The sequence below is a fragment of the Eurosta solidaginis genome, chromosome 1 (assembly GCF_040869045.1).
Source record: "Eurosta solidaginis isolate ZX-2024a chromosome 1, ASM4086904v1, whole genome shotgun sequence".
Lineage (NCBI taxonomy): Eukaryota > Metazoa > Arthropoda > Insecta > Diptera > Tephritidae > Eurosta > Eurosta solidaginis.
The window spans coordinates 319,892,974-319,909,485 of NC_090319.1; the positions used below are offsets into that span (position 1 = coordinate 319,892,974).

Sequence of the window (16,512 nt, forward strand, 5' to 3'; positions counted from 1 at the left end):
TCGAACCTTAGTAGAAGCTTGCAAATAAGAGGATTTGCAGTAAATTCGTTACAATATATTACTCTTATGAAGCATTAGGGCTTAAGCTTTATGTTTCGAATAAACATATCAATGTTCATCCCATAAACGAACCTAGCCTATCTATTATAAAAAAAATTTAATTCGCCGGATGCCGAAAATTCTCTTTTAAATCATTTTGAAAGTGCCTGGCTGCATTTCATAGGATTTCTCTGTATTCGTACCTACAACAGCAATAAAAATAAAATTAAAGAAAAAAAACTTTTTTAAAAATAAGCTTTTGTTATTCGTTAATAAAATTAACTAAAAAGTAAAAAATAAATTGACTGTAAAGAAATATAACACTTTATAAGTTCATTGTAACCTTTAACGATAATTAGGATTTTTCGTCTGCGACAAAAATATTCCATATTGTACATAAGTGACGGCCACCGTGGTGTGATGGTAGCGTGCTCCGCCTACCACACCGGATGCCCTGGGTTCAAACCCCGGGCAAAGCAAAATCAAAAATTTTAGAAATAAGGTTTTTCAATTAGAAGAAAATTTTTCCCGTCCGGCCAATTTGTAGGGAAAATCAAGAGGAGCACGACGCAAATTGGAAGAGAAGCTCGGCCTTATATCTCTTCGGAGGTTATCGCGCCTTACATTTATTTTTTTTTTTTTATAATTATATATTTTTAACATTAAAACTTTACATCTAAATTATTAAATCTTACAGTTTATATCACAGTCCTAATTGTTCTAATAAAAAGCGTGTTAAATTTTTATGGTATAATTAAGAACATTTAGGACCTCCTTTTCTTGCTATCACAATGTAACACGCTTTTAACCAATAAATAAAGCTTATTTTTGAAAGTTTTTTTTTTTGTCTTTAATTTTATTTTTTACTTTTTAGTTCGTTTTATTAGGTTTTTCAATTAATAGAAGCTAGTTCTTAGAAGATTTTTTCTTAAATTTAATTTAAATATGTATTTTTTTTTAATTTTTAGTAGGGTAAAATATTGTTTAAATTAGTTATGTAATCTTTACTTAGTTATTTGTAACGTTTCTCATCCCATCCATTTCTTTTAATGCATCAACATTACAATGTTTCTTCGAAGTCAACTTTGAACAGTCAAGTTCTTCTATTCGAGAGTTAACTAACTTAAAATCATATTTTATTGTGACTTTGCCTATGTCGCGTTCAGTTTACAACTACTCATTGCAGATCTCTGCTCTGTTCCATCGCCAAAAATCTGTAAAACAAAATCAAGTGCGCAGAAAAGTATGCAACATATAGCGATAACAGCCTAAATTCTACGTTTGTTGCATACACAAACAAAGCGAAGTTATCTGCGTTCTTGACGACTAAAGCTGGAGACATTGGTGCTTTATCGGTAACCTTATAACAGCTGATTCGACCAATCTTATGAGAATCAATGCAATCGATTATTGGTGCCGCTAAGGTCGTAACCGTATCGTAGCCAACCAATTGGGTTTTGGTTTACCGTCGTAACGATAAACAGCTGATTACGTTAGGGATACGGATACAGCGATACGACATACGGCACCAATGACTCCAGCTTTAGGCTTTTATTCCCTTGTGAACACAACCCTTCAAAAAACGCGAGTACTCCATAAATAATGTAAGGAATACTCCTTTGGGAGTATAGGAGTATTCCAAAACTAATCTGTATTCAACAAAAAATGTGCTCCAATTAACATTGCGATGTCCTAGGAGAGGAGTAGGTGATCCCACTCTCGCTTTGTTTGTGAGTATCCATAGAGTACATACGTGAGAGTACTTTCCAAAGTACATTCACTTTAGTACTCCATGGAGCACCCACTAAGAGGAATTGTGTCGGAAGGAATTATTGGAGTGAATTTAATTTAAAATGAAAGTAAATGAAGAGGGGCAATACAACTTTTATATTTTTTACTACGAATATTCTTATGTTATTTAGCATTTGCGTGAATAAAGAAACTAATATTTCTCTATACTATGCACTGGTGCATTTTATCAGAGTTGCCATAGTAAAATTTTGTTATCAGTTATTTGTATGCAATATTTTACTTTTGGCAACTCTGTTCGATCGTCATCGTGTCGTGATCACGGTCGTTAAAAAACGAGCAATGATCGGCTGATGGTGGTCCGCAAACGCATTGCAAAGGAGTACTCCAACATGAAGAAAATGGAATACGTAATCCAACAATTTTTGCAGGGAAATCTTTACCGATAACTCTGTTATCGATTAATTTATCGAACTCTCACAAAGTAATAGTGCATCGTCATCGGACACCGGGAAGTGTATCAAATTTAACTTGCAAAATTTGATTACAAAAAACAGCCAAGTGAAAGTAAATAAAAGCTTATACAAAATTGTCATGTTTCTTACTCCGCTGAGTTGTTGAACCCAATCTTGGGCCTCAAGACTGGATTTGGTATGACCACATGCAACCTTATATGCCATACCTCCCTCCCACCCCTGATCCATCAGGATTTCGGTGTCGTCTCAGCCTCGGCTGTTAATGAAACAGGATTCACGATGGGTAGGTGAGGTTGAAAATTGGGTTGGAGAAGCTATATATTGCGCTGGAAACCGCTTGAGAGGGTTGCGCTACACAACCCCTTGAATCAACTTAGTATTTTAGTCGCCTCTTACGACAGGCATACCTACCGTGTGTATATTCTAAGACCCGTAATCCGCTGGGGTGACACTCTTGTTGCTATGTGACATGCAAAGGATTTTTTCATCAAATAAGCTGTTGTGGTATGTTCGGATTCTGATTCTGCAGAAGTCGCAGTGTATCCTCCGACTTCATCACGCATGGTATCCATACCTTAACTTTTGATACCGTGGGGATTTGCGCTTTATCCACCACCTCAAACCGCGCGTTCGTGCCTTGCCTTTGGAGGTTTGGAACCACTTCCTCCAGCCACTGCAAGCTCGCGATGTTGTCGCACGCTATCATCTTCACACCGTTATACCATCCCCCCGAATCAAAGGTTGGAAGGGGCTTACTTGGTTGTTCCCGCATCATCTTAAGCATTAAGCTAATAAGCTCCCTTTCCACAGATCTCCACCTTTCAGTAGTCATTTGTCCGAAAGGACTGCTACGATCAACCAGCGCCACAGTCAGTGACTGCTTTGCCACATCACTCATCTTCTCGGGAAAAGCAGGAGTCTTAGTGTTATCTCCCTTTGGCACCTCCGAGAAAGCCGGAGTCTTAGCGTTAACTCCCTTTAGCGCCTCCGAGAAAGCCGGAGTCTTAGCGTTATCTCCCTTTGGCTTATCTCCTACTTCCTTAATTGGAACTTCCCTCTGACTCGCAGCTTTCGAGGTAGTTGCTACCTCGCTATTGGAGCCCATCTGTCTTACAGCTTTGGGCCTACTTGTCTTGTCCATGCGACTGCCCTGCCTCGCGGCTCCTGCACAATCAGAATCCGAACATACCGACACAGGATTGGATTGGAAGGTACTTACTGTATCTCGGCCTACCGAGGATAGTCAGTTCTACATCTTCCAAATAAACAAGCAGGCGGAGGATATTTTGTACACGCAGCTTGGTAAAATGTCCTCTGGCACTGGCAAAATTTACATGCGACTCAGGAAAAGAAGTCCCGAGGATAAAAACCCTAACACGCTAGAGGTGGGCGAAGTCGAAAAGGACCTCAAAAGCCTAAGGGAAAAAAGACAGGTGGAGGTCCCCGACGTCACCACGAACGTGCTAGAAGAGGACCAACCGCTAAATGGTGCTGTGACTCGCGCAGAGGAACACCCTGCACAACAGTCACGAGAGGCTTAACCAAAAGGGCAAGGGGAGGACGACGACGTCAAGACGAAGGTGCTGGAGGGGGACAAAAAGCCCAATGGTGCTGCGAGTCCTACAGATAAACCTCCAACACAGTAAAGTGGCGTCGAGCGAACTCCTCCTAACCCTTGAGGAGGGTTCGTTTGACGTGGCGCTGATCCAGGAGCCGTGGCTCTCATCGGGAGAAAAGGTTTCTGGACTTAGCGCGCGCGGGTTTGGCGTTTACTACGCGCAAACGGAAGGACGGGTGCGAGCTGTAGTAATGGTAAGGAAACAGCTGAATTCATATATGCTGCCTAATTACACCACTGAGGATCTCGTAGCGGTGGCTGCTGAGCAAAAGAATAAGCAGGCATATATCCTGGCGTCCTGCTACATGGCCCATGCTGCGGAGGTCCCACCGATGGAGTGCAAAAGGCTAAAGGCTGTTTGTGGTAAAATTTCTGTAAAATTTTATATTATATTTGTGAAAAATGAATAACAATGACATTAAAGCTAAAATCCTGTCAGGTGTTTATAAAATAAATATAAAGCGAGGAAGAAGCAAAGTTTGGGATTATTTCGGCCATATTATTGGCGATGGAAATAATGAAATCCCAAACTTTATTGCATGCAAAATATGAAATAGCGTTTACAAATACTCAAAGTATGCGCTGTCAAATATGTCGAAGCACAAGTGCTTCGTTGGAGCACAAAATGAAGAAGGAGTAATACAAGTTGAGGTGAATGGAGATACCAAGAAAAGATGCACAGAAGTTTTGGCAGAATGGGTGACGGGTGACATTCGCCCTTATGCGCTGGCTCAGGATCGTGGCCTTAAAGAATTTACCAAATTCATACTCGAGGTTGGACATAAACATGGATCTAATGTCAATGTGGAAAACCTCTTGCCGCACCCCACTACAATTTATAGAAATGTTGAGCAAAGGTTTAAAATACATTTTTCAATTTTAAAAACCGATGTAACAGCGGTAGCTGAGACTGGATATGCGCTAACAAGCGATATATGGACGGACAATTTCCTAAAAATGTCTTTCCTCGCCGTAACAATCCATTACATAAAGAACAGTTCATCGAAAAATAAGTTGCTTGGTATAAAATCCATGAAAGGCCTCGCTAATACAAGTAAGTTACTATATATTTAAGAATGCAAATGATAATAGAGCAAGTGTAGATATTTTATGAAAATTCATGTTTTTCGGGACATCATTAAAATATTTTTAAAAATATATTACACTGTGGAACATTTTTGATATCATCGAGTACAAACTCCTTCTCGTGAGGAATTTCTTGAAGTTCTTATCGAAAGTAAACAAAACTCTATTTGGGGTTTTGCTATTTTATTTAAGAATATATTTCTTTATGTTTAAATACGCACCTCACCCCCCATATTTTTCATTAAAAACTAGCTCTATTAAAGACGAATACATAATAATTGAAAATATCATACAACTTAAAATAAAAAAAATAAATGTAAGGCGCGATAACCTCCGAAGAGATCTAAGGCCGAGCTTCTCTTCCAATTTGCGTCGTGCTCCTCTTGATTTGTCCCTACAAATTGGCCGGACGGGACCTACATGTTTTATGCCGACTCCGAACGGCATCTGCAAGGCAGATGAGTTTTCACTGAGAGCTTTTCATGGCAGAAATACAATCGGAGCGCTTGCCAGACACTGCCGAGGGGCGACCCCGCTTAGAAAAATTTTCTTCTAATTGAAAAATCTCATTTCTAAAATTTTGATGTTGCTTTGCCCAGGAGTTGAACCCAGGGCATACGGCGTGATAGGCGGAGCACGCTACCATCACACCACGGTGGCCGCCATCACACATATGTGCTAATATTAAAGAAAAGGTGGTTAGTTTGCTTTCCGAATTCAATTGTTCCTTAAACAGTAAGGTCGTAGTCGTGACTGACAGAGGAAGTAATATGATTGCTGCATTCAAAGAAGATAATAATATTCACTGCATAAGCCACTTGATTCACAACACTGTGGAAAAATGTATAAAGAAGACGACGCAAATTGATGAACTCATTTCTTTATGTGCAAAGGTGGTAAAATATTTTAAAAAATCAGGCTTGAACGCAGAATTATAAACATCTTTAAAAAGCTTTTGTACAACCCGATGGAATTCCGTATACTATACTATTTGCTCGATTGCTAAAAATTTTGCAGCCATTCAAGATAAATTATTAGAAAAGGATCTAGTAGAAAAATATAGTATCATAAAATTATACAATTTAGAGAATTTAATGAAAATTTTAAAGGTTTTCAAGGATGCCTCAGATGATCTTGGAGGTTCGCTATATCCAACTATACATTTAGTTTATGCGAATATAGAGCATTTGAAATCATCACTTTCCATAGAAGACGATGATCCATCCCTAATAAAGGAATTTAAATAAATTTACAGGAAACGATAACGTCCTTAATAGATCCAAATATCACAATGTACCACAAATTAGGATTATTTCTTTTCCCTCCTGCAAATAAATTAACCCAGTTCAGTTTAGATGAATTTAAGGAAATTATTAATTATTGTAAATCCCTTTTGACACCTTATGCAGACAATAATACTTTACCTGTAAATTCCACTGCAACAAATTCTTCCAGAATGTTTTCTTTATTTGGAAAGCACATAAGTCCTTCAGAAACAACTGCCAACTCAAGTGTTTCAGCAATTCATAGCGAAATATTAAAGTACAAAAACACTAATGTAACATTATATGATGACTTTAATATATTGCAGTGGTGGAATGAGCATAAAAATGAATTTCCTCTTTTGTTTACATTAAGTTGTCGCATTCTAGCTATCCCTGCAAGTAGTGCACCCTCTGAAAGAGTATTTTCAATTACTCGAACAATACTAACCGATAAAAGATCTCAAATGACAGCGAATTCAAAGTCATTTAATGAAATAATGTTTGTCAATATAAACTCAAAAGACTGATTAGACTATCATTTTTTTACGAATTTTATTTTAAGTTATTGACTAATTAATTAATATGAAAAAACAAATGTGTTACTTTTTTATATACAAAATATGTATCAAACTAATGTGAATCTTAGCGATTTATGAAATCAAGTTATATGTGTTATTTTTTGTTTGTTTATATGTACATTCAATGTACTACAATGTACTACATTGTACAATGCACATACGTTTTTATATATTTTTATTAAAATGAAATACTTTTATTATATTATTTTATTATTACAGTTATTTATTAATTAATAACAAAATGTGATTTATGTTCCTTTTTTAATATTCGAAACATGTACCAATCTAATGTGAATCAAAGCAATTTATGAAATCGAGTTATGTAAAATTTTTATTTATTTTTATGTTATGTTAAAATGAATACCTTTGAATAATTAGTATTTTTTACTATTCACCTTTTCTGGTATAAATACAAAATTTTTCCATCCCAAAAACAAATAAATTTGTATTTTTATTCTATTTTACTGCAGTCAGACAAAAATAGTATTCCACAAATACTCACTACATCTGTTGGAAATGAAATACTACTTTGTATTGTGCAACTTGTATGTAGTATTGTAAGTTGATACAACTCAACTACACACAACCTACGAGAGTAGAGCACAACATCTACAAATACAACATAAATGAAAACACGCACTCAAACTTACTCAAAAACGAAATCATGACCAACTTGCACGATGTTGTGTACCAATGCACGTGTATAGTCCCTACATACATTGGTCCAACATCCAGCAATGTTCTGGATATTACATTGAGCTCCGAGCGTGATATATTAAGGTATGATTGGATGGTTCTTGATAGACCATCCTTCTCCGACCATGCGTATATCAGCTTCTACATCCCCCTAAAGAGGGTAGAGAAGGGAGGAGCCTAGGTCAACAAACTGGACTAAATTCCAGAAACATGTAGAAACAAAACTGGGACAACCCAAAGAGGTTGCTAACTGGAGGAACTGTAGGAGTCGAATGATTTCCTAACAAGGACGCTTATGACTGCGTATAACAAAGCTTGCCCTCTAAGAAGATTCAGAGGAAAAGCAAAGCCGCCATGGTGGAGCAATGAGCTGAGTCTTCTAAGAAGACAGGTAAAAGAAATGTTTAAGCTCGCAAAGACCGCGGAAAGCGAAGCGTGTCGGGACGAGTACAGGGATCTACTGAGGATCTACAAGCGTGAAATTACCAGGGCGAAGAGAAACTCATGGAAAAGTTTCTGTACGGACATAGAGTGCTCCAGCGAAACAGCACGGTTGAAAAAAGTCCTAGCAAAGGGAAACATAGTCCAGGGACTAATAAAGAAAGAGAACGGGGAATGGTCACGTAATAGTGAGGAATCCCTTGAGGTGCTTCTCGATACACATTTCCCATGGGGAGACGGTTTAGAGGAGCCAGCAGACATCACTCACACTTCGATCACGGAGCTAGTAGTGCCGAGCTTGGTGACCGATACCAAGATCGAGTAGGCAGTGAAGACGTTTTCTAAGTTTAAATCGCCGGGCCCAGATGGTATATTGCCGGCCATGCTACAAGTCTCAAGTAGGGCGGTCGTGGAATGGCTTAAAATAATATTCGATGGGTGCATACGACTGAATCATGTACCGCACTCTTGGAGAACTGCTCGTGTAGCTTTTCTACCAAAGGCGGGGAAGATCGGTCACATGTATTCCAAAGACTATAGACCCATTAGCTTAACATCATTTCTGCTCAAAACCTTTGAGAGGCTGATAGATGTGTAAATAAAGTCCAACGTGAATGAAAAGCTGCTCTCCACAACACAGCATGCGTACACCAAAGGCAAGTCGGTAGACACCGCATTGCATAGGGTGGTAATAAGCATAGAGAAATCCCTGGCTTTCAATAATGTTGCAAAATGGGCGATTATGGATGGTCTTAATTACATTAAAGTACATCCTGCCTTAATCAGATGGATCGGCTGCATGTTAAATTGCAGAAAGATTACATCACAATGGGGATTGTACGAGGCCACGAAATCAGTGGACAGGGGCAAGCCGCAGGGAGGGGTGCTGTCACCTCTGCTGTGGACGCTGGTCATCAACCAACTGCTCAGGCAATTCGATGAGGGACCCGTAAAACTTACGGCTTACGCAGATGACGTTGCAATTGTCATAAGTGGAAAGTGCCTTCCAACGATTAGTTCTTTGATGGATCGGGCGCTTCGCGATATTCATACCTGGGCATCTAATGTCGGGTTGAAGTCAATGCGGAGAAGACGGATATGGTCTTGTTTACAAAGACGTACAAGGTCCCAAATTGGACCAGGCCTAAGTTAGGGGGGGGTGGCCTTACAGGAGAAACCTTGCACAAAATATTTAGGAATCATCCTAGACAGTAAGCTGTCATGGAAGCCCAACGTGGAGGAGAGGGTCAAGAAGGCTTCAACGGCACTCTGCGCATGTAAAAGAATGCTGGGGTGTACGTGGGGCCTATCGCCCTCTCTTTCTCATTGGGTTTTTACAGCGATTGTAAGCCCTATTCTATACTATGGAGTTCTTGTTTGGTGGAAAGCCACACAAAAACAACATACCTCAAAAAATTAGAGGGGGTATACAGACTATCGATGCTTAGCATTACGGGAGCCCTGAAAACAACCCCGACGGCTGGACTGTATGCCATTTTGCACATCTCACCTGTAGACCTGGTAGCAAAGAACAAAGCGTTAACGACCGCAACCAAACTCGGTGTTGTTGTTGTTGCAGCAATGCTCGCCCCACCTAGTAGCCGCGACCGATCACAAATTGTCATCAATATCCTCTAACGGGAGTCCAAGGAAACTTGCCGTTTCAACAGGGGTGGACCATAAGGAAAGGGGTGTTAGAGGCGTTGGTTCCACATTACAATTAAAGAGATGGTTGGTGTCATGTGGGGACACATTGCAAGCGGGGCATACATTTTGTATGTCGGGGTTGATTCTGGATAGGTAAGAGTTTAACCTGTTACAGTATCCAGAACGAAGTTGAGCAAGAGTGACACGCGTTTCCCTGAGGAGTATGCGTTCCTCTTCTGCGAGTTATGGATATTTTTCTTCAAGTACTGGATTCACCGGGCAATTCCATAAAGGTCCGACGCCTGTCTATGGAGTTCACCAAGGACCTGCTTGTGTTTTTTCGCTTCATACGGCTGGGTTCTCAGGTGCCGTATTTCCTCAAAATGCTTACGGAGATGACTCCTTAGGCCCCTAGGCGGTGCTGGTTCGTCAATCAGATGTCTGTTGGGATGCCCAGGTTTCTGGGTATTCAACAGAAACTGTTTGGTCAGCATATCATTTCTCTCCCTGATGGGGAGTATTCTCGCCTCATTATGCAGATGGTGTTCTGGGGACATAAGAAGACAGCCCGTGGCGATTCTGAGAGCAGTATTTTGGCAGGCCTGTAGCTTCTTCCAGTGGGTAATTTTTAGGCTTGGCGACCATATGGGTGACGCGTAGCACGTAATCGGCTGGCTAATTGCTTTGTATGTGGTCATGAGCGTTTCTTTATCTTTTCCCCAGGTACTGCCAGCAAGGGATTTGAGGATTTTATTACGGCTCTGAATTCTCGGAACAATTGCGGTTGCGTGCGCACCAAAATGTAGATCCTGATCAAACGTCACACCCAAGATTTTGGGGTGTAGGACAGTCGGTAGCGTAGTGCCATCGACGTGGATGTTCAATATGGTCGACATTTGGGGCGTCCATGTTGTAAATAAGGTCGCGGAAGATTTAGTCGGTGACAATGCCAGGTTTCGCGAGGCGAAAAAACTGGAGAGATCAGGGAGATAGCCGTTTATTTTATTGCATAGCTCATCGATCTCTGGGCCTGGGCATGTGGCCATTATTGTGCAGTCATCGGCGTAGGAAACGATTGTGGTGAAGGTAGCTTAGATATGTAGAAATTAAACAAAAGTGGGGATAGGACACCACCCTGTGGCACCCCTTGTTTAATTCTCCTTGGTTTTAATGTTTCGTTTCTGAATTGCACCGATGCCTGCCGACCACCCAGATAACTTGCGGTCCACCTTTTAAGACATGGGGAAAGGGTAGACCCTTCCAGGTCTTGCAGTAATGAGCCATGGTTGACCGTATCAAAGGCTTTTGATAGGTCTAGCGCTACGAGTACTGTTCTATGGTGGGGGTATTGATTCAAACCGCAATTTATCTGGGTGCTAATGACATTTAGCGCGGAGGTAGTGCTATAGAGTTTTCTGAAGCCATGCTGATGAGGGGCTAGCTGCAAATGTGCTTGGAAATAAGGGAGCAGAATGACTTCAAGCGTCTTTGCCACTGGTCCCAATTAGATTGGATTAAGCGAAAGCGAGAGGTGCACATGATCGACCAAGCGGGTAAGGCGTGGGTTCAAGCGCGGGGCTGTAAAGTGTCGAAGATTATGTGTAGGTCTTACAACCTTAGACTAACACAGTTGCTCCTATCATTAAAAAGAGAGGACTGTATACTTATGACGGGTATCCTGACTGGACACTGCCTTCTGGCGTCACATGCCTTTAAACTAGGCTTGGTCAGTGATAGCAGATGTAGGAAGTGCGGGTTGGAGGAGGAAACGATCGAGCACGTTCTGTGCTCGTGCCCTGCACTTGCCAGGCTGACTCCAGCTATTAGGAGTGATACAGCTGTCAGATCTAGAAGCAGCAAGGGCTTAAGTCCTAGGAAGCTTCTAGTATTTGTCAAGAGGACGGAGTTATTTTATAACATAGGTCCTGGTTTTTGATAGGGGTTTTCAGTTTGGTCGTTAAAACAAACTTCTGGTAACACTACGGACTCAATCAGTCTATGTGAGGTCCTCATGGACCGGCCAGTTCAACCTACCTACCTAAGCTGTTCTGGGCTAACCCCTAAAACATTTGTGGCTCCTTACTGTTTATGCCCGTTTCTAAGCGCACCTCCGCTTCCACTTGGTCTTGTAATAGTCGCCATACTCGTACAACAGTCTTATCGATTAGCAGCAATGCTGTCCAGCAAACCACACTACAATGTTGTAAATAAGTTCGCCGATGATTAACAACATTGTATGGCTTGCTTGACAGCATTGCTGTTAGTCGATAAGACTGTGCCACTACAAGCCCAAGAGAAGGCGGAGGCTCGCTTAGGTGCGGGCGTAAACAATAATATTGGACATTCACGTCGATGGCATTATGCTACCGTATGTCTTACATCCAAAAATACAGGGCGTGACGTTCGAACAATATCTACAATTTGGATGCATCCGCAATTGTACCTAAAATCCAGAGCCGTAATAAAGTCCTCAAATCTCTAGACTGCAGCACCTGAGATAATTATGAAGATACGCTAATTACCATTTACCCTAGCGGGTTAGGGGGTCAGAATATACCCGTGGTAGGTATGCCTGTTGTAAGAGGCGACTAAAATACCAGATTCAAGGGGCTGTGTAGTGCAACCCTTCAGGTTGCCAGCGCAATATATAGCTTCTGCAAACCCAATTGTCAACCTCACCTATCCGCGGCGAATCTTGTTTCACTAACAGACGAGGCTCTGGCGACCCTAAGCTCCTCATGGAACTTGGGGTGGGGAGGGAGGGGATGGCCTGAAGGTTTAATGTGGTCACATAAATCGTTACCGAGATGGTCGGGCTAGCACCTTAATGGTTCTGTGGTACCGGAGCGTACCGGATCTGTATCCGGCAAAGGACCATCACATCGATAACACTGCCCAAAGCCTTCGGGGAGCAATCTTATGGCTACAACAACAACATGCTCTAGCGACCCCAAGTTTCTCATGGAACTAAGGGGTGGGGGCCGGGACGGTCTAACTTTCAAAAGTAGTTGGCACAGACGAAGATCCATGTCGATATTAAAACACCGAGGTGTTGAGGGATTCAGCAATCTAGTGCATATTTCCAATTTGCCACTTTTCCTAAAATATGAAAATTGGCAAGGGATATCACGACACTAAAGTCTAAGAAACTAAGTAAGCCACCACCGGACAGCGCTCGACCTTTCAAAGGCTTTTGGCACATATAACCATGTCAGCACGTTCCTGGTAGAGATATAAAGATCATCACTGCTCCTCAGCCTAAAAATGTGGAGCGAGATTTTTTTGATTACCATTCATCGGTACAGTTCCGGAATCAAGAAGAATGAAACATCGTAATGTCATGTCCCCTCTTTTTTCATATCGGAGCTCCTTTCTCCATTAACCATTATTTACTGTTCGGAAGACTGTCCAGTAAAGGCAACAGATATATTTCTGACCTTTCCAGTTTTTTCGCCTCGCTCGATTTTTCATACTCAACGATTGGTCAGCACTTGGGTTCGATGAAAGCCAACAATGTGTGCCACAGGTATGCCCTGCTTGCAATGTGTCCCCACATGACACCAACAATCTCTTCAATTGTAATGTGTAACCAACGCCTCTAACACCCCTCTCATTATGGTCCACCCCTGTCGAAACAGCTAGTTTCCTTGGACTCCCGTTACAGGATATTGATGACAATTACAATGTGATCGGTCACACCTATTGTATGGGACAAAGCACTGCTACAACAACAACAACAACCACAATGTGGACAACCTCGATCACAGAACATTTAGGCATCCACGTCGATGAAAATGTTACGGACTATTGGACGTGGCGTTCGATAATAGTCCGTCGTTCGACTTAAGGGCCTCCTATAAGATTGGACGAAACACGTATATCAGTTGAACATATTTACTTCACCAAAACCTATTCAGGACGTCTCGAATAAGCAGGGAGAAGCTCTACAACAACTGCAGAACTAAAACAATACCGATATGCTTACATAGTTTTTTTATGTTGGCTACGGCTTCATGGAAAGCTACATGGGTACCTGCTTGAAGCGTAGCAACATCCAAGATCCATAACGGCACACCTCCTCGTCCCACAATATAATCGGAAGATATGAATCTCCGCAGGTATGACTATCATACAAGGGTACTAAAACACCCAAATGCTTCAAGCGGTTGTGTAACGCAACCCTTTCAAAGGGTTGCCACTGCAATTTATAGCGTCTCTTAACAGCCAAGGCTATGGTGACCCCAAGTCCTACATGTAACTAGGGGGAGAGGCACGGGATGGCCTAGCAGGTTCAATGTAGTCATATTAAATTCCGGAGATGGTCAGACTTGTACCTTAATGGTACTTGTTGCCAGAACGTACCGGATCTATACCCGGCAAAGGACCATCAACATCGATAACGGTCCCCAAAACCCTCGGGGAGCGTCTTTATCGCTACAACAACAATACGCCTTAATAGATAACAGATAAACATGGTCAGACAACCTAAAAGGTTAGGCGTGGCTAAAAAAGTTGGTTCTACTAACTAAACTCTCTCGGATCATTTCTTCATCATTTCTTTAGCCACCCATAGGGCCAAGTCATGTGACCAAAGACTTAACTTCTAACCCCAACAGAAAATCCCACGTTGTTGTTGTAGCAGTGGTCCACCCCATCCAATAGGTGCTATCACTCACAAACTGTCATCATTGTCCTCTAACGGGAGTCAGAGGAAACTTGCTGTTTCAAAAGGGTTCACCAAAGAGATAGGGCTATAAAGTCGTTGGTTCCACATTTCAATTGTAAAGATGGTTGATATCATGTGGGGACCGTTACAAGCGGGACATACATTGGGTATATAGGGATTGATTTAAGATAAGAGTTTAACCTATTACTGTATCAAGAGAGATGCACGTCTCCCTGGGGAAGTTGCCATCCTCCACTGCGTGTTTAGGGTATTTGTCATTCAGAACGGTGTTCGCTGGCCAATTGGTGACTCCTAAGGAAGTCTGTTTACCTATAAAGTTTATCAAAAATTTTACGAAGTTGCCTTGAACTCAAAATCTGGCTCAATCTATATCCACTGATTCATAAATATGGTAAGTTTTATTGACATTAAATTGGGTAATAGTGCAGTTTACGGTACCCACCGAATTTTGGGCCAAAATTCGAGTGAGGTATCAAAAGACGCGTATTCATGTCCAGATCAAGAATCCGAAATCGGAAGTTAACTTTTTTTACCCCTTCAAAAGATTTTAACGAAAAACCGATAAAAGACCCGCGAGTCCCTCCGAAACCGGGGGTGGAATCCATAGTATTTTTGCGCAGACCACCTTTCTGCGTTGGCGGCCTTCGGCCGCGCCTATAAAAAATAAGGTAATAGTCTAGTTGAGGGGTCGACTGCTAATACGCGTCAAAAAATATCGAGAGAGGTGTCAAAAGACGCGTATTAATCTCGAGAACAATAATCCGAAGGCGGAAAAGAAAAATTTTAACTCTGTCCGGAGATATTTGAAGTTGAATTTGGCGATTTTCATGTGGTTGTTTCCCCAACTTTAGGGTGGGTACCGTAAACTGCACTACTACCTTAAATTGTTATTGCACCACAATAGCCGCATCCATAGTATACCACACTTGTTCACAATGGCCGCATTCACCAACAATTCTCATGTATGCCCAAGTAGTTAGTACTTCATTTAAAATATGTACGTACAATGATTTACATTCTAATGTTTTACTTAAATTTTTTAATTATTTTGTGAAAATCCAGTTTACAAATCCATAAAAATAGCAGTAAACCAATGGATCCAATAACTAAATAATACTCTTAGTTCGAGTTAGCATTTGGACCACGACGACGGCCGAAACCTTGCACAACATTTACAAAACGGCGATTATATTGGATACGTCTCTTTGCACGGCCAGTCTTCTTCTTCCTCTTTTCTTGTTTTTCAACTTTGGGTGTCTGTCCCTTGACTTTACCAGCACGCGCCAAAGAACCGTGCACTTTACCACCCAACATTGGCACGGTGATGTCCAATTCATATGAAGTCAAAGATGTCACAGCGGCATCGTTGGTTAAAGAAATACCTTCGCAATTCAAAGTAATATCATCCATCTTATAGCCATGGGCTTCAGCGATTTGTGCCTGTAGAGAGAATGAAAATTTATGCAATTGATGGGCTATCAATTAACAATTGCATATGAATATGCGCACACACACCTTAACATCGGCAACAGTAGCAGTAGCTTGCACCTCGAAAGGTTCAACAGTTTCAAGACCTCGCACGAACAATTGCATTTTGTGTTTTTATCTGCAAGTAAAATAAAAATAGAAATGGATTTTATCACCTGATTCAATTGCAAGAAACACGTGTACAGAACATAACTATGATTTTTCGCCAGAAGATACATTATTCTACGAAATTTTGTCGGTAAAAGATAAAGGGGGTTGAATTATACATCGCTGATTGGATTTAATCACACTATTCCAGAAAATATTTGTTTAAATCACATTAAAAAAAATCCTCACCTTCACACTTTAGACGGGATTTGCGAAAAAAGAAAGATGGCTGGATTTCGAAGCTGTCAAATAACATTTCGAAGATAAAATGTCATCACTTGCAGGGTCGCATCTCCCAACCTAGGACCCAGTAGGAAATTAAGGTAAAAGCAAAAATAGTTTAACGGCGTTATTATTTATAACGCAAAGCGACGCAAGGAGTCGCTTTCACCCTAGTGAAACCAAATTCGTATCATATAAGAGCATTCATTCACTTCAGTGACTCTCGGTGAATATCGGCGACTGCAGGTGATTGTCTTACGTTTTTTTCGTATTATATAGCGGCGCAAAGTGTCACGAACACTCATTTTTGCTGTCAAAATATTCACTTGCTTCTGGGTCGCGTTTGCTTCATTCACTTCGCTTTTTTGTTGTC

The 16,512-nt window shown here is 41.1% G+C and overlaps 1 protein-coding gene across 2 annotated transcripts; it reads right to left on the bottom strand.

The window, feature by feature from the left end:
• Positions 1-15,292: 15,292 nt before the first annotated feature.
• On the bottom strand, positions 15,293-16,162 carry RpS30 (ribosomal protein S30). 2 transcript variants are annotated; one of them, XM_067772474.1, is made up of 3 exons: positions 16,107-16,162; positions 15,798-15,888; positions 15,293-15,722 (listed from the first exon to the last, which is right to left on the bottom strand). In XM_067772474.1, the coding sequence occupies exons 2-3, from the start codon at positions 15,873-15,875 to the stop codon at positions 15,402-15,404; spliced, it is 399 nt and encodes a 132-aa protein (XP_067628575.1). In that variant the 5' UTR covers positions 15,876-15,888; positions 16,107-16,162; the 3' UTR covers positions 15,293-15,401. The 2 variants fall into 2 exon arrangements, with proteins under 2 accessions (XP_067628575.1, XP_067628584.1); XM_067772483.1 differs by lacking the exon at positions 16,107-16,162 and adding an exon at positions 15,964-16,100.
• Positions 16,163-16,512: the final 350 nt, after the last annotated feature.

Bases quoted from the DNA above. Each gene is read 5' to 3' on its own strand.
- RpS30 (XM_067772474.1), bottom strand. From the start codon at position 15,875: ATGCAATTGTTCGTGCGAGGTCTTGAAACTGTTGAACCTTTCGAGGTG. The intron at 15,723-15,797 runs GTGTGTGTGCGC...TTCTCTCTACAG, and splicing joins CTACTGTTGCCGATGTTAAG to GCACAAATCGCTGAAGCCCA.